The sequence below is a fragment of the Lampris incognitus genome, chromosome 4 (assembly GCF_029633865.1).
Source record: "Lampris incognitus isolate fLamInc1 chromosome 4, fLamInc1.hap2, whole genome shotgun sequence".
NCBI lineage: Eukaryota > Metazoa > Chordata > Actinopteri > Lampriformes > Lampridae > Lampris > Lampris incognitus.
In genome coordinates, this window is record NC_079214.1 from 23246147 (window position 1) to 23264997 (window position 18851).

The 18851-nt window shown below is 42.9% G+C and overlaps 1 protein-coding gene across 1 annotated transcript in view; it reads right to left on the reverse strand.

The window, feature by feature from the left end:
- Window positions 1–5808: 5808 nt before the first annotated feature.
- gramd2aa (GRAM domain containing 2Aa) overlaps window positions 5809–18851 on the reverse strand; it is a 53427-nt gene continuing 40384 nt past the window's right edge. The window contains exons 8-12 of the mRNA XM_056279241.1: window positions 15964–16035; window positions 15757–15813; window positions 9442–9619; window positions 7350–7443; window positions 5809–5917 (exon numbers count right to left, since the gene is read on the reverse strand). Coding sequence (XP_056135216.1) covers window positions 5809–5917; window positions 7350–7443; window positions 9442–9619; window positions 15757–15813; window positions 15964–16035 — 510 coding nt within the window. The remainder of the gene's footprint in view (window positions 5918–7349; window positions 7444–9441; window positions 9620–15756; window positions 15814–15963; window positions 16036–18851) is intronic.

Sequence of the window (18851 nt, forward strand, 5' to 3'; positions counted from 1 at the left end):
ACCTCTCTACTACCAACGGTTACTGCCCTCCTACATAAATGTATGGGGCACATGCATCCACGCTCACACACACATTCTCTCTCTTCCTCTCTCTCTCTCGCTCTCTCTCTTGCACTCACTCACTCACTCACTCACTCACTCACTCACTCACTCACTCACTCACTCACTCACACACACACACACACACACACACAAACTCAAAATATTTGCCTGAGTTTTTTGCCAGATATACAAACCCTGTAAAAGGCAAATTGCAACATCAAGACCAATGAATGAGGAATTTCTGAAAGATGTTCCATCAAGTGTGTGTGTGTGTGTGTGTGTGTGTGTGTGTGTGTGTGTGTGTGTGTGTGTGTGTGACTTAAAGAACTAGAAGTTTAAGTGTGGTAAGCAATTAAAAAACTGGATGAAAAGCGTTAAAAACAGTAGTTTTCAGTATTACTCAGTAAACAATAGATATACTGAGTCTTTATTATGCTAATTGGTAAAGCAGTAAACAGCACTCTAACCTGTACAATACAGACAATAGTGTAGGTATACAATGTGTGAAAAGTGTCACTGTTCACGTGCCATTTCCCGTGCGCTATTTCCTATTATTCGGTTTTAAACAAAATAAAAGTCATCATCCTTTATTTTAACCACTAAGTACATACACGGGCCTCTTCATTCGAGATCTGTAAATGCCCTTTCAGACTTGTGTACCCGAATACAGTCGTCGTCTCAAAAGACAAATACCCCTCTATATGCCTCCCTCATGGACAGATAGTGTCGGAGCAGGGAAAACATCTCCCATTGGAGATACAAACCGCTTTAAACAACAAAACTGGAGCAAAACAACGACAGACTCCAACTCATCACTTGAACCAACACTGGCTGGCTGTCATGCGAGCCTATCTGCTCATTACTGAGGGGAAGAAACAGTGTCAAGGCCACGGGACCCCCTAACCAGGGGTCTCCCTCATGGACCACTAAGCTTCTGACACAGGAGCGAGGGCGCCACCTGTCCGTTGCCGGTGCTGTCGGGGTATCAAGATGGTATTCAATGTATGACTTAGAACAGAGGAGGCGGGTCCATAGAGGCAGAGGAGGTTGCTCCTCCTCTATTTTTGGGAGGCAAGAGGGAGAGCAAACTATAAAAAGAGTAACTGGTTTAAATAAACCATTACTAAATCTCAGTATCATTTATAAAATATTTTTTTCTGTCTGGGAAAAAAAATCATTATCGAAATTCTGATTAAAATGCTTCAACAGCGACACCTGATGGCCAGAGGGGAAACGGCCCTCTGAGTGCAGCAGCGGTGGGGGTGGAGGAGGACGGGATCCTGCTGTCTTCTTCAGGGCGGGGTCGCTCATTATAAATTTAATGTAATTAATTTTTCATGCTGATCTATTGTTGGTCAAAATATGTAAATGATGCTTCAACGGAGGACGTCCTTCCTAACCAATCAACAACCAACATACATGATTGACATCGCGTTGGTCCAATGATAATTTACAAATTTCATCTTCAATTCGCTACCACTATGTTACACGTGAGTGTGATGAAGTGCCGGTAAAGCGATGTGTAGATTCATACAGTAGCATATGAGAAAATAAATTATAGCGTGCAAATTGTAAAGCCTTTTCAACAGAGTCCACATTTTATTTTCAGATTTACGTTTCCCCCTTTTTATCGAGCAGTAGCTAGCTACTTGCGTTAGCCAACGTCACAGGTTGTTGTTGCCGCCCTGAAAGCTGTTCAGCTAACGGCGGGAATAGATTTGAAGGGGCGCGGTCCTGCTAACGAGGCAGTTAGCGGCAGCGTGGGTCAGGGGTCACACACAGAGGCATGGCCAGTGGGATGGATGGGGAAGAACATCCTGTGCTGTGGATTACTTGTCACAGCAAAGTTGAAGACAACTGATCTTGTAAAACACTGTTTTACTGCTTAGCTTTTCGTTTAACATAAGAAAGTAGAAGACAAGTAGCAAACTAGTGTAATATAACGACGCCGTGGGTTGGTTTTCCCCCTATCCTCCCCGTTTTTTTTTTATTTTGTTTTTGTTTTTTTGAGTCACCAGCCGCCACTGATTTAGGACATTTTGTTTTGAGAGGTGTTTTTAAAATTCCTTTTGGCCATTAAACAGTTAAAAACTCACCGGTAGAAACAAAGCAGCATTGCCGGTGTCGTGGCCCGGTGTTTTCACTCTGGGTGTCAGCGTGGGTCTTGTGAGGAGGAACAGCTGATCCAGATGGGTTATTTATAAGCTTTTTTTTCTTCCTTCGCTTTCATGCCTAAATTGTACAACAAAAAAAATCTCATGCAGGATTTTATCATTTTACTTCTTTTAGAAATAAATGAAACATTTTTAACAATCATCTACGTTTTCATTTGTTTTCTATCTGACAGTGCATTTTTTTTATTTTAAATCATATTCCAATCTTCATTGTGTGTGCGCGCGCCCACACACACACACACACACACAAACACACACACACCCTCCTGTGGACAGTACTGGTATTGCTCTGTTGTGCTCATCCACTAATACAAAGCATGCAAAAGAGCAATATCATCTCGTCAAATTCTCCCTTTGGTTCGCAAACAAATCGAATACAAAGTCACTTCCTCAATGTATCCTAACAAGACATTAAGCACAGTCAAGTCCATCTTGACTATATACATGATGAACTGGTTGAGATATGATTGTTTCAACATAGATCGAATCTAGCTGTCTGTCTTGTTATATAATGTTATATAATGCTACTCTTGTAATTGCTGTCAAAAATTGTATCAACAACACTTTTTAAAAAAAATACAAATTACATGTAGTGAGTGCAGTGTGGGGATGGTAAGGCTGCAGGAGGGCTGTTTGGGATGAGGCGAGAATACAATTTTAAATGCAGTCAATGACAATCAAATGTGTTGTGTCTATAGGGAACAAAGTTAAGACAAAGAAAAAGTGACTATCTCTGTGGATCTCTGTGGATATTTAACTGTGTTTCAGTAATGGGAGAACTATCAGCCCAAATGCAATCATTAAAATCTCAGTCACATTAGTAAACAAATGCATTTTTTTAGGTTATTTATTACAAACATCAGTCAATTACTACAGGCCGTACAGTTGAATTCATACAGTTGCATTTTTTATTCAAATAAAACTGAATAATTGACAACTGGCTGAATGGGTTTTGAAACCGTCTACAGTGATGTTACTTACAGAGTAGCACTATGTGATATATATATTTCACTTTCCCTACCATTGTTTCTTTAAACAAAGTTATATATATATATATATATATATATATATATATATATATATATATATATATATATATATATAGTACCTGTGCTTATGCCTGTTTTGATTTCCAGTTTTATTATTCCCCAGTTCATAGTTTTATTTTCATGATTCCCAAATATGCTAGATTTTAGAAGCCAAGTGAAGGAATAAAGAAATTTTGGGTTCAAGTCCTTGCATGAAACAAAGATACCACTCAAAAAAAAAAAACAAAAAAAAAACACCTAACAGAATTTAAATATGCTTTGAGTTTTTCACTGTTCATTTGGCGATGTAATGTGAAATTGAAATGGAAGGGGATGGCTTCATCTTAGCCTTCTTTCTGATTTGATTATTAGGGGGGGGGGTGTTGATCCCAGTCTAGGGACCAACACTTTATCTGTGAAATCATTTGATATTAGGATAATGACCTCACCTTACCTAATATACATATATACATACATATATACATACACACACACACACACATATATATATATATACATACACACACACACACACATACACATATAGTATATATACATACAGTATACATACATACACACACACACACACACACACACATATATATATATAGTATATATAGTATATATGTAATGCTCAGCATGAAATGTAAGTGTGTAATTTTCAGTCTTTGGCGTTACTTCATTTGAAATGTATGACGCTGTTTCAAATGATACGATGACACAATTATATCAGCTCAACATTGGTATGGATAAAAACAAATTTGGACATTTCATACTAAATCTCTGCCTCAACAAACATCAGCATCGCATCAACACAAGGTAAACACACACAACCGGTGGTGCGATGACATGACGGTGAGATGACAGGTGACCTTATAATTAGTCAAATCACGTCTGTGGTCACATCAGCACCTAGCATCAATTCCTACAGCGTAAGGACAAATCAGTACCTCTTACTGAGCGATGTCATTGACATTACATAAAACATTAACATCCACACAAAATTGAAATAATTTATATATTTTGAAAAGTGCATTGTAGAGGCTGTAGCCGACAACTCTGTTAAAGGGGCCAAGGGATGATGAGCTTCACACTCTGCAAGCTCACTAGAATGTCCTGATTCAGTTTAAGTGCAGCAGATTGTCATCACAAAGGAGAATTTGTCGTAGCTGAGCTAAGTCCGACTGCTGGGGATTGCTGTTCAAGTTTTTGGATGAAAATCAAGCTTTTCACGGCATTTTACTTTGATTAAATCAACTTCAATATAAGAAAATAATATCTCTTGTCCTGCCCTATTCATCCACTACTGAAAACCAGTACTAGTCTCCATACACGATCCCTTGCACAGTAGGCACAAATGTAAACTACTGGCACACTTTCATGGCCCTTTTAAGTTGCAGTGTTATTCAGTGAAAAACAAACAACAATTGGGGGGGGCATAGGGGACAGGCATGCCACGGTTTACAATCCTAACCTGCTGCAAACCTACACTATTGAAAAATAAACAGCTCATTTGCATAGTCTAGCAATGATCACAAATAGGAATGATTCAAAAAGTTGGGAAGTTTCTTCCTACAAATGGCTGGTCTCTTGAGTTTTTTTTATATTGCTTCGTTAAGCTGCACTGTGAGGTCAGTCGATCTGGCCTCTGAACTGGTCTCAGATCTGCACAGGTCGGTTACTTCAACTCCCGAGCATGTAAATAGTGGGTGACAGCCATAAATCTACATCCCAGAGGAAAGTGATGGTTACCTAGACAAGACGACAAAACTGAGATTAGAACCGCAAAAACATAATTGAATAAACATAATTAAATAATAAGATGCTGAATTTAATTGACAAATTTACTTGAATAATTAATCAACTGTCAGACCGCCAGGATGTGGACGCGGGGCAGGCTAAGCTAACTGCTTGCCCATGCAGACCGGCAGTTCTGACAGTCATCCTGTCCTTCGCTCTCTTGGATAGTGACGTTTTTTTCTTCTTTTTTTTTGTGGATATGTTGGGTTTAAGCGATTTTGTACATATATATATATATATATATATATATATATATATATATATATATATATATATATATATATATATATATTTTTTTTTTTTTTTTGTAGTTTGGATATATGTGTTCTTGTAGTTTGGATATGTGTTTTTGTCTTTGTGTTGCACTGCTGTAGGCTGGGGGAAACAATATTTTGTTTAATTTCATGTACTTGTGTACACGAAATGAAATAACAAATAAATGTTCCTAGAGAGGGCCACATTTAAGTCACCGTCTTGGGAGAGAGATCCCTCCTCTGTTGCTCTCCCTGAGGTTTCTTCCTATTTTTTATCCCTGTTAAAGGGGCTTTTTAGGGAGTTGTTCCTTATCTGATGAGAGGGTCTAAGGACAGGATGTTGTGTTGCTGTTAAGCCCACTGAGGCAAATTTGTAATTTGTGATATTGGGCTATACAAATAAAATTGATTTGATTTGATTTGATTCCCGAACTTAGCTTTAGCCACTTCAGAATGCCATAAATGATCATAGTGCTGGGGTTGACTGCAGCGTGTACTTTGGATGGAGTCTCACCTCTCTCGAAGAGGCGGCGTCGGGTTACCGAGGAAGGACAACTGCTGCTCCAGACTACACACTCGGAAGGCCAGATAACACGAGGACAGGATGAGGAGAATTATACTGATGAGATAAAGTGAAGGACACACACACACACACACACACACACACACACACACACACACACACACACACACACACACACACACACACACACACACACACACACACAGAGTGTCAGTGTGATCCATAAAAAGGGAGAATGTGAATTTAGTGTTTATTTGAGAGGAATTCAGAACCAATAAATTCATGGATAATCCTGAGGCTGGACATCAGTGGCTGATATATAGGAGGTGTAATGTCTCCTTGTCAGCACTGTGAGGCAACATTTGACTTTGTTTCAGTGGTCATTACATGAGTCTGTCCTAGGACAACACGCACAAAGGCTAACTTCAGTAAAAGATGATTCACAACTAGCCTTGACCTACGTGAAAAAAAACCCCAGTTCTGTTTATTTAAGTATAAGAATACGTTTCCCAGTTTATGTAAGCAACTCTTCTGCATTGTTAAGAAGACATCAAGAGTTTTCCCTGTAATTTGTCTCAATTCCTTGAGAGAAAAAAGTTTGGTTTTTTTTGGCTGCTTGCCCTCCTCCATAGAGACGTTTGAGCACAAGCCCAACTACTGAACCGTGCCGCTGGTTCAGGGATGGAGTTTGTTGCTTAAGGACACTTAAGCAGGACGGACACTTGCCGTCTCAAGTGGACTGAGAGCGAACACAGGCATTCTGGCATAAGTTTAGCCTTTCCTATCACTATAGACTCCTACAGCCCTAGATGATAATACGATGATTTATAATGATGATAAAAGTAATCAGCATTCGGATGGTGTCAACAGACTTGACCTGCATCCCGAGGTCTGTACTAGGTGAGAATTAAAAGTTAGCAATAACGTCTTAAAATGTATAGTAAGCAAGTGCAATGAAACCAAGACAGGGGTGATATGCACCCATTTTTCTTGTATACCAGTTACAAGTCTTCCAGCAGTGTTGTGAACTAAAGGCAGGAGTGGAGGGAGCTGCAATAACTGGAGCGTGAGGAGACAGGTGCACGTACGACTTTTTCAAGGCCACCAAAGGACAGAAATTATTTGATTTTTGATACGGTTCTCAAGTGGAACAAACATGATTGAACTCTCTTCGCCTGTTCATCAACGCTAAGTTTGGAGGGTTTGAACATATGAAGCCAATGCATTGTGACTGCTCTGATAGGAGTTTGGATGGCCACTGTCTTGTTAATAAAAAGTACTGGATGTATTTTGGTGCCCCCCAGTTAATTAAATCTGAGGGAGGGTAAAATATGAAGGGGGAAAATGGTCTACTTGCCCACAATCTCCTTTCTCCAGTCTTCTCAAATTACCCACATATTTACAACCCGGATCTAACCGCACATGGTGTATAATAACTGAACCAGATGAATCAGATGAATCAGCTGGTTTGTGGTGGCAAAGCTCACCCTGCTGGCCAGTCTGTGTGTTTGTCTGCCCCTATACTCACAGCAGGGTGAAGAACTTGAGCAGCTGGTACTCCATCTGGCCCAACTCCGCTACTTGTTTAGATAAAAGGCCCCGCTCTGTCTGCAGTGCCCGCTCTGCAAAACACAAACATACACAAACACTTATGGCCGTTTCTTGGATTAAATCATTGTTAACGCGCCTCTTTGTCAGATGAGACAAGGGGATGGGTGCACTAATAATATAAGAATTATTTTAACAGTCTTGGCTGACAGTACATATCCGCAAATGTCAACACACATTCAGTGCCTACATAACCATTAATGCGTGTAAGTTGGCGTGTGTCAACACGTGCTTGTTAGACTGCAGGTCAGGTGTATGTGTAGGTTGACAGAGTGTCTGAATGACGTTTTTTTTGGGGGGGGGGGTTACTACTTTATCAATCCCTGAGGGGCAATTCTTTCTCTGCCTTTCACCCATCCTATTTGTGTAGCTGGGAGCAGTGGGCAGCTATTGTGCAGCGCCCAAGAACAAGGGGGGGATCCCCCCCTTTTTCTCCCCAATTGTATTCGGCCAATTACCCCACTCTTCCGAGCCATCTTGGTCACTGCTCCACCCCCTCTGTCGATTCAGGGAGGGCTGCAGACTACCATATGCCTCCTCCGATATATGTGGAGTCGCCGGCCGGTTCTTTTCACCTGACAGTGAGGGGTTTCACCAGGGGGACGTAGCATGTGGGAGGATCACGCTATTCCCTCCAGTTCCCCCTCCCCCCCAAACAGGTGCCCCAACTGACCAGAGGAGGAACTAGTGCAGTGACCAGGACACATACCCACATCCGGCTTCCCACCCGCAGACACGGCCAATTGTGTCTGTAGGGATGCCCGACCAAGCCGGAGGCAACACGGGGATTCGAACTGGCGATCCTCATGTTGGTAGGCAACAGAATAGACTGCTACGCTACCCGGACACCCCTGAATGATGTTTTTCATTCAGTGGAGAAATACAAACAGTAATATCAGAAGTATGCAAAGAGTGGCAAATATGAAGGCGAAGGTTTAACAATGAAAGAATAACCTTATTTGTACAAAAAAATCAAACCAAGAGTTTAATGTCATGAATGTCATGAAAGCATACAAAGCATATTCAGATAGTAAATATTGTTTCAATGTATTAACACTAGTCCACTGCTTATAAATATGAATGATGAACAAATGCCCAGGTGATCAGAGCATAACGTGAGGTTGCATAAGAGAGTCTTGGCTGGCGCGCAAACACACACACACACACACACACACACACACACACACACACACACACACACACTTACAAAATGTTAGTGAAATCAGGAACCCAAAATCTACGACTGAACAAAGTGAGCCACAGTGGTCGAGTTCAGAAATTTTGCCATGTCCAGTTCTGTGTCATAAAAACAAACCCAGTAAAGCCCCCCCTGACCCTAAACTGCCCCAAGTCACATAAAGGCCAGCCAATGCTTATATTCAGGTCCCAGGAACAATTCTGAATGCCAAGAAAAAAGCAGAGTACAGTCCACTCACCTTTAGCATTTTTATTTCAGTTTTACGTTTGGAGATGAAACGTTGAGCGGACTGAACCTCAACCCAGTGAAGGACCCATGTGGGGTTCAGAGGCAGCGGGGGCCTTTATATGACTACCATCTCTGGGCATAACATGTATATTATAAATCTATATTTATCTCTACTGGCTGTCCATTCTAAGAAAACACTTGGGTTTTTTTTTTTTTTTTACTCAGGTGAGAAATTTCATTCAGTTCTACACAGTAACATGTTTAAATCTTTTAGCTATGTGAGGCTTAAAAAATGACGAACTGGAAATCAGCCACTATCTAAATGGTTACAGATTCTGCAGTTTTTTTTTTTTAAGGGAATAATCACCTGTAATCTCTTGTGGTGACAGTTAGGTTGGCAGAATTTACACATCAACAATATTTAAGGATTCTTGTACTGAAAAGTCATCGGCTACTCACAGTAAAAATACCATCACTTTCCAAGTTAACGAGGTAATGCTACGGCTGTCACGACGGGCCTCGGATTGTCTCGGGCCCATTGGTGTGCTCAGGACGTCGGGGTGAATGAACCAACGTGGTTTGTTACCTTGCAGGGGTTGCTCCGGCTGGAAGGGTGGGTCGCTGGTGCTCAGACTGCCGGTGGAGTTCCCCAGGAGGTCTGGAAGGGAGGATGACACAGACACCACGGATGGTTTCCTCCTCCACTTCAACACAGGTGGGTACTCGGCCACCACTGGGAACTCATCCTGCGCCGGGAACTCATCCTGCGGGTGGAGGGTAAGGTGGGAGAAATCAGGTGAAACAGTATTATGGAGAACGCATCACATAAAAATTGCAATATTAAAATACTGGCCAATGGGAATGTCCGGGTAGCATAGTGGTCTATTCCGTTGCCTACAAACACGGGGAACGCTGGTTCGAATCCCCGTGTTACCTCCAACGTGGCCGGGCATACCTACAGACACAATTGGCCGTGTCTGCGGGTGGGAAGCCAGATGTGGGTGTGTGTTCTGGTTGCTGCACTAGCGCCTCCTCTGGTCAGTCAGGCACCTGTTCAGTGGGGAGGAGGAACTGGGAGGAATAGCATGATTCTCCCACGAGCTACGTCCCCCTGGTGAAACTCCTCACTGTCAGGTGAAAAGAAGCGGCTGGTGACTCCACATGTATCGGAGGAAGCATGTGGTATAGTCTGCAGCCCTCCCCGGACCTCGGCAAAGGGGGTGGAGCAGCAACCGGGACAGCTCGGAAGAGTGGGGTAATTGGCCAGATACAAATAGGGAGAAAATGGTGAAAAAGTCCCAAAATTTTATATATATATATATATATATATATATAGTGGTGCTTGAAATTTTGTGAACCCTTTACAATTTTCTATATTTTTGCATAAATATGACCTAAAACATCATCAGATTTTCAGACAAGTCCTAAAAGTAGATAAACAGAAGCCAATTAAATAAATGAGACAAAAAAAACAAGCTTGTACTGCTGTGTATTAATGTTTTTCCCCTACATCTATATATAAATATATATTGATTTATTGATATATATAGAGACATATAGATACACATACACTCACTGGCCACTTTATTAGGTACACCTTGCTAGTACCGGGGTGGACCCCCTTTTGCCTTAATCCTTAACTGCCTTAATCCTTCGTGGCATAGATTCAACAAGGTACTGGAAACATTCCTCAGAGAGTTTGGTCCATATTGACATGATAGCATCACGCAGTTGCTGCAGATTTGTCGGCAGCACATCCATGATGCGAATCTCCCGGTTCACCACATCCCAAAGGTGCTCTATTGGATTGAGATCTGGTGACTGTGGAGGCCATTTGAGTACAGTGAACTCATTGTCATGTTCAAGAAACCAGTCTGAGATGATTCGAGCTTTATGACATGGCGCGTTATCCTGCTGGAAGTAGCCATCAGAAGATGGGAACACTGTGGTCATAAAGGGATGGACATGGTCAGCAACAATACTCAGGTAGGCTGTGGCGTTGACACGATGCTCAATTGGTACTAAGGGGCCCAAAGTGTGCCAAGAAAACATCGCCCACACCATTACACCACCACCACCAGCCTGAACCGTTGATACAAGGCAGGATGGATCCATGCTTTCATGTTGTTGACGCCAAATTCTGACCCTACCATCCGAATGTCTCAGCAGAAATCGAGACTCATCAGACCAGGCAACGTTTTTCCAATCTTCTGTTGTCCAATTTTGGTGAGCCTGTGCGAATTGTAGCCTCAGTTTCCCGTTCTTAGCTGACAGGAGTGGCACCCGGTGTGGTCTTCTGCTGCTGTAGCCCATCTGCCTCAAGGTTCGACGTGTTGTGCGTTCAGAGATGCTCTTCTACATACCTCGGTTGTAATGAGTGGTTATTTGAGTTACTGTTGCCTTTCTATCAGCTCGAACCAGTCTGGCCATTCTCCTCTGACCTCTGGCATCAACAAGGCATTTTCGCCCACAGAACTGCCGCTCACTGGATATTTTCTCTTTTTCGGACCATTCTCTGTAAACCCTAGAGATGGTTGTGCGTGAAAATCCCAGTAGATCAGCAGTTTCTGAAATACTCAGACCAGCCCGTCTGGCACCAACAACCATGCCACGTTCAAAGTCACTTAAATCACCTTTCTTCCCCATTCTGATGCTCGGTTTGAACTGCAGCAGATCGTCTTGACCATGTCTACATGCCTAAATGCATTGAGTTGCTGCCATGTGATTGGCTGATTAGAAATTTGCGTTGACGAGCAGTTGGACAGGTGTGCCTAATAAAGTGGCCGGTGAGTGTATATTGATATACATATACATACATACACACACACACACACACATATATATATATGTATATATACATATACACACATACATATTGTACAACAAAAGAATTGATAAGCACTTATCAACACCATTGACGGTTTCTGGGGGGGGGGATGCTATATATAATTTTTATATATAATTTTGATATATTTTTACCATCACGCCCCGTCTGGATAGTTAAGTTACCTTTTGTTTCTCCCAGTGTTCTTTGTCTTGTACTTCCTATTTTATTTTGTTACTCACCTCTTGTCTCGTTTCAGGTCTTTTACTTCCTGCCCTCATGTGTCCCCCTCCTGTGTGATTACCCGCCCTGCCCTAATGTGTTGCACCTGTGTCTCATCGTCTCCCCTCCTCCAGAGTATATAGTCTTAGTGTTCCCTACCTTCTGTGCCAGTTCGTCTTGTTCTTTGTGACAGCGGTCCAGCAGTTTTTCCTTGTGTGAGTTTCTTGAGCCCTATAGTTTCCTGACCTGTTTTTTGCCTTTTCGACCCTGCCTTTCGCCTGCTGATTTGGACACTGTTGCCTTGTTATCTGATCACCTGTGTACCGACCTCTTTCCGATTAAAAGGACTGATTTTTGTGAACTGAGACTGAGTCTGCGTTTTGAGTCCAAGCCTGTGGTTCAGTATTGACATTTGCAGGCTCATATATATATATATATATATATATATATATATATATATATATATATATATATATATATATACACACACATACTAGCCAATGTGCAGGTCAGAAGAGAAGGACTGAGTACGTGCTGGCGGAGATGCGACTCACTGTTTTCAACTTTAGACATTTAAATGTGACAGAAAATACTTCGCAAGACTAAAAATAACCCCTATTAACCTTGGACAAAGATTTTCCTATTTCATAAAGCACTATTGCTCTTTAAATACAAATAAGAGTCTGTGTGGAGGCTTTTCAGTGCAGATGGGTTCATGTTTTCAGCTTTGATCACAAACTGTCTCTGTTAATGTATTTCAGGCATGTGAATATTTTGCCGGGGCCAGGATTGGGAAAGTTATAGAGAGGTCTTATGAGAAAACATGAAAGAAGTGTTTTGCATTTTTTTCCCCTGGTTTGAATACAGATTGAAATGATAACAAGTGTGAGCATGAATACTGGATCCGTACTGCAAATTCCATAGTACAAGTGCTATTGCAAAACAGCTCCCTATGCAGCATATAACACAGCATTGCACTATTAAACAGATCACCCAATGGGAGGAAAGCACAGAGAAAACGACCCATCCATCCGCTCTGCGTGCTCTCTCTCAAGAAGACGAGTCATTCTGAATGTCTGACGTTTGAGCAACACTTGGCGGTGCAAAATAAAATACAGGTAGTTAAACCAGTCTTCATGGGTATAGAATGGAAGACTGTTTTCCTCATTTTGTCAGATTTCCTGAAACCATCCACAGTATAAGACAATGTTTTAACTGCTAAAAAAGTAAATCCTGATTGAACTGAACTGTGATTCGCGGTCAGGCTTTATTCGCCACGTCTCACAGTCACCTCACAAGATGCACTTTATTTTTAGATGTGAAGCAACTCATGGGTCCGGATGGGAGGGAGGGAGGCAACAAACTCATTTAGAAAGTCACAGTTAGTTTGAAAAACTAACATTGATAGCAGGGCTCTAAAATTAAGATGTGTTTGGCAAGGCTTGAAAATAAAAATAAAGAAACTACAAGTCTTGATGCATGCTCAATAATCCAGGAAAGGAAATCCCAGAAAGTTGAATCAGTTCATCTGGACACGTTTATTGAGAGAAATGTTTCATCAGAGGGGTGTGTGGGTGGCGTGGCGGTCTATTTCGTTGCCTTCCAACACAAAGATCGCCGATTCGAACCCCCGTGTTACTTCTGGCTTGGTCAGGCGTCCCTACTGACACAATTGGCTGTGTCTGCGGGTGGGAAGCCAGATGTGGGTATGTGTCCTGGTCGCTGCACTAGTGCCTCCTCTGGTTGGTTGAGGCGCCTGTTTGGGGCGGGCCGGGCGACTGGGGGGAATAGTGTGATCCTCCCACGCGCTACGTCCCCCTAGTGAAACGCCTCACTGTCAGGTGAAAAGAAGAGGCTGGTGACTACACATGCATCAAAGGAGACATGTGGTAGTCTGCAGCCCTCCCCAGATCAGGAGAGGGGGTAGAGCAGGGACGAGGATGGCTCGGAAGAGTGGGGTAATTGGCCAGGAACAATTGGGGAGAAAAAGGGGGGGGCAATTCAGCCCCCTTCATATGGATTGTGTCAATTCTCCTCCTACTATGCAACTCTTCGGTGAATTGTGACATCACAAACCATTAGTCCTCACTTTCTTGGACTCGGTGACACTGGTCTTCCACATACTACACAACCCTGTGAGGTCCCTGTGATCACTGTGGTCACTTTCACAGCTCTGGTCACAAGTTATTTCCTTGGTACGGACAGAACTTAACAACATTCATTCATTCATCCATCATTAGCCGCTTCTCTGGGGTCGGGTCGCAGTGACAGCAAGCTAAGTAGGGCACTCCAGACGTCCCTCTCCCCAGCAGCGCCCTCCAGCTCCTGGACATGTAGTCCCTCCAGCAAGTTCTGGGTCGACCCCGGGGTCTCCTCCCAGTTGGCCATGCCCGGTAAACCTCCAAAGGAAGGCACCCAGGAGGCATCCTAATCAGATGCCCGAACCACCTCAACTGGCTCCTTTCGACGCAAAGGAGCAGCGGCTCTACTCCGAGCTCTCTCTGGATGTCCAAGCTCCTCACCCTATCTCTAAGGCTGCGCCCAGACACCCTACGGAGGAAACTCATTTCAGCCGCTTGTGTCCGCGATCTCACCCTTTCGGTCACTACCCAAAGCTCATGACCATAGGTGAGGGTTGGAACGAAGATTGACTGGTAAATTGACAGCTTTGCCTTCCGGCTCAGCTCCCTCTTCACCAAAACAGTCCGGTACAATGAACGCATTACTGCTGTTGCTGCACCAATCCGCCTGTTAATCTCCCGCTCCATCCTACCCTCACTCATGAACAAGACCCCGAGATAGTTGAACTCCTTCACTTGGGGCAGCAACTCATCCCCAACCTGGTGGGAGCAATCTACCATTTTCCTGGTAGAGAACCATGGCCTCAGACTTGGAGGTGCTGACTCTCATCCACGAAACACATGTAGACTGGCTGGTTAAACTCCCATGCCCCCCTCAGCACTTCCGCAAGGGTAAAGAGTTGGTCCATTGTTCCACGGCCAGGACGGAATCCGCATTGTTCCTCCTGGATCCGAAGATCGACAATCAGTCGGAGCCTCCTTTCCAGCACCCTAGAGTAGACTTTCCCAGGGAGGCTGAGCAGTGTGATGCCCAGACAATTGGAGCACACCCTCTGGTCCCCCTTTTTGAATATGGGAACCACCACCCCAGTCTGCCACTCCACAGGTACTGTCCCTGACCTCCACGTGACACTAAAGAGGTGTGTCAGCCAAGACAGCCCAACAATGTCTACAGCCTTCAACATCTCAGGGCAAATCTCATCCACAGCTGGCACCTTGCCACCGAGGAGCTTTTTAACTACCTCAGAGACCTCTGCCAGGGATATGGGTGGGGCTTCCCCTGAGTCTTCAGACTCTACCGCCTCACATTGAGGATGTGTTAGCCGGCTTCAGGAGCTCCTCAAAGTGTTCTTTCCACCACTTGACAACATCCCTAGTCTGGGTCAACAGTTCCCCTCTCTGGCTGAACACAGCCTGAGTCAAGCTGCTTCCCCTTCCTGAGTCGCCAGATGGTTTGCCAGAACTTCCTTGAGGCCAACTGAAAGTCCTCCTCCATAGCCTCCTCAAACTTCTCCCACACCTGAGTTTCTGCTTCCGCGACCGCCGAAGCTTAACAACGTAACATATCCAAAATATGAACTAAATTAATGGCTGTGTAAAGCCCCCCCCCCATTTTGTAATCTTTCTTAACAATTAACTGTTAAATTATCTTTCGAAATGTCTTTTTACCATCTTCAAAAGTTCTCTAAATTTTTGAATCTTTTTTCCATGTTAAAAAGAAAACTCCATTTCAACAGTGAAACACCTTCTGTGGCTGTTCTTCAAAAACACTAACCAGGGATAAAATGGGCTCCTCCATGTATTGCTTCAGGCTCAGACTCTTCCCATTGACCTGAGGAGGAAGGAAGTTAGCTATTTACATGATATGCACGCATATAGATAAAGCAGTCTATTTGAGATCATGAGTGACTAGCGTGTGTGTGTATGTGTATGTGTATGTGGGTGTGTGTGGATGCGTGTGTGTACATGTGTGTGATCTGACCTGCAGGTGTGTACAGATCCTGCGGAGTACGTCATACACGCTGTCTCTTGATAGAAGAGATACAAACACATACTGGGGGAAGAAAACAGAGCACGTAAAGAGCCTATAGATTTACCACAGTGCAATAATTCTCACCGCAAGCTGAAACTCAGCAGTGCAGAGAAAACATTGTGGGACACGAGGAAAGAGCAAAGTAAACTGAATGGGTACACTTACATTTGCATTAATTGATTTTGCAGACGCTTTTAACCAAAGTGATTTACAAGTGAGTCAATAATTAGTAGATAAATTTGAGTGTTACCACTTGGCACCATAGAGCACTCAATAATAATCATATCACAGTAATACAATATGGAAGTAGTGTTAGTACTAGTACATTTTCTATATAATAATCACATCATAGCCGAGTGTGCATGTCATATTGAGTGGGTTTAGTGGAAGTGCACCTTAGACCATCAAGAGGGGGTGAATAGGGGAATCAAAATACAAAGTAGACTTACATTGACACATGTATCACCATCACAGCCAAATCACCACCATTAGAGCATAAAATGTCAAGTGCGATCAAAAAGAAGGCACAATAGTAGACATCAATAATAATGGTGTCCATATGAGACAGGGCACAATAGAAATTAGCTGGAAAAAGCAACTAGACAATTTACAAATCTTGCTTAGAGACCATTTAAGGATCAAGGTATGTGTGGGAGGGAAAAGTTTTGGGGACTTTCTTGAAGGACATAAGCAAGTCAGTAGCCCTGATGGATGCCGGGAGTTCATTTCACCATTTTGGGGCCACGTTTGATAGAAGTCTAGTACACTGAATGGGTTAGCACACACAAAGTAAAATGACACACACACACCTCCCTCGTTCCATTACTGACTGGCTACAAGGTCGGCCTGTTTAAAACTGTGTTTTCATCAGCGGAATCATCCATCTGCTCATCAGCTGCTACCGCTGATAAATAGGATGTAATTTACATGCGAGTGGATGGGCTAGTTTCATTTTGAGTAAGTTTCATTTTGCCCGAAATAAAACAGCTCCGAAAGAGTGTGACTCATGTTTCAAACTGCTACAGCAGACATTATTGAAATGAACTGCAATGTCCACCAACATGCCAATGTCTCAGCCTGCTGGAGTCGGATTTAATATTATAGTTATACCCGCCTGTCTTTTCCAATGGTTTTTCCAAGGCAAAACATATCATTCCCCAAAGTTATTTAGCAGAGAATATGAGTGGGCAGTTTTTTTTAATGATAATAGTGGTGGAATCTGCCACAGACATTTAACAGAAAAAAATAAGTGGGGGTAGCTGAATGCTCCCAGAGGCACACTTCTGGGTGAAATGCATGTGTGTACTATATTTCACGAGTCTCGCTGTGATGGTGAGAGAGCGGCGCTTGTTTCAAATGTGGGATCTTCTTGGCCTGCAGCTGGCAACATGCTGGGAAACTCATTATTTTGCAAATGCAGTAAATGCAGTGTCAGGATACATCATTGCTCCAAATTTCATCCAAATCAGACCAGTGGCGTCTGAGATATAACATGTGATGGACGGAGGCATGGGAATCAACCCGTAGTCCCTCCTCTGATCATTCTGAGCGTGATGGACAATCACAGGTATGTGCTCTCACATGTCGGCTCGTTGCAAGAATGAAATGAAAGAATGAAAGCCACTTTATTGGACATTGTATTCTTACAATGAATATGTTCTCTGCATTTAACCCATCCTATTGTATAGGAGCAGTGGGCAGCTGCAGCACCCAGGGGCCAACTTCAGTTCTTCTTTCCGTTCCCTTGCTCAGGGGTACAGACAGAAGTATTAACCCTAACATGCATGTCTTTTTGATGGTGGGAGCAAACCGGAGCACCTGGAGGAGACCCACCGCAGACACGGGGAGAACATGCAAACTCCACACAGAAAGGACCTGGGACTGCCTGGGGTTTGAACTCAGGACCTTCTTGCTGTGAAGCAACAGTGCTAACCACTGGGCCACCGTGCCGCCCTATGAACATGAATGTACTTTAGTCTGTCACCATTTTAGCGGTATGTATAGTGCACAGAGGCCAAGGGAGGTAAGAGACAAGGACATCTATTTCAAGCCATATGGAGCACTTGATCCTAACGTTATTATGTGATAACAGTTTCAAAGTAATACAGTTGGTTTGTAGAGGAGGTAATCCTTTGGATCCTGGATTAAGCCGAGTGTTATTTGCCCAAAGGAAAATTTCTAATCAGATTTTTTTTTCTCTTTATGCATTCATGAATGATTTGAATAAGAGCTGCTGACAGAGAGCTTATACCATCACCTTGATAATATGATGCAAAAAAACGAGTTTGGAATTGACCAACTATCATTTAAAACATTTTTCTGTTTTTCACACAGACGAAAGCCATACAGCATGGAGCTGTCAGTCTATTTGCTGGAAAAAACAAATGTATGTTTTTATCAGTTGTCTATCTTTTATCTTTTTTTGGTGTCCTTTCTAGAAAAGATGTGTCTCGGCACTTAAGTCACAGTAATTACTGTGTTGAATATAACATGCCTACCAAAAATGCATTGCTGGATAGAGACACATGGTCTCAACTCATGTATGTCAAACAGTTTGTTGAGTTCTAGACATCACAACATCACCTTATGTAAAAAAAAAAAGAAGTTTGTATGTATGGTAATACATTGAATTATCACATTATTTTTTACTTCTTTCAATACTCAACAGCCTCCAAATCCTTTGTCGGCAGATTGGTCGGGCCTTTGAGCACTTCTGGGTGGTGCTGCGACGTGCATTATCACATGTTAATATAGCGTGCTGTTGTTTTTTCCATCACACCTGTACTGGAAAGTACATGTATGCAATCCTCATTATCCTTTGTGGTTCCATTAACTGT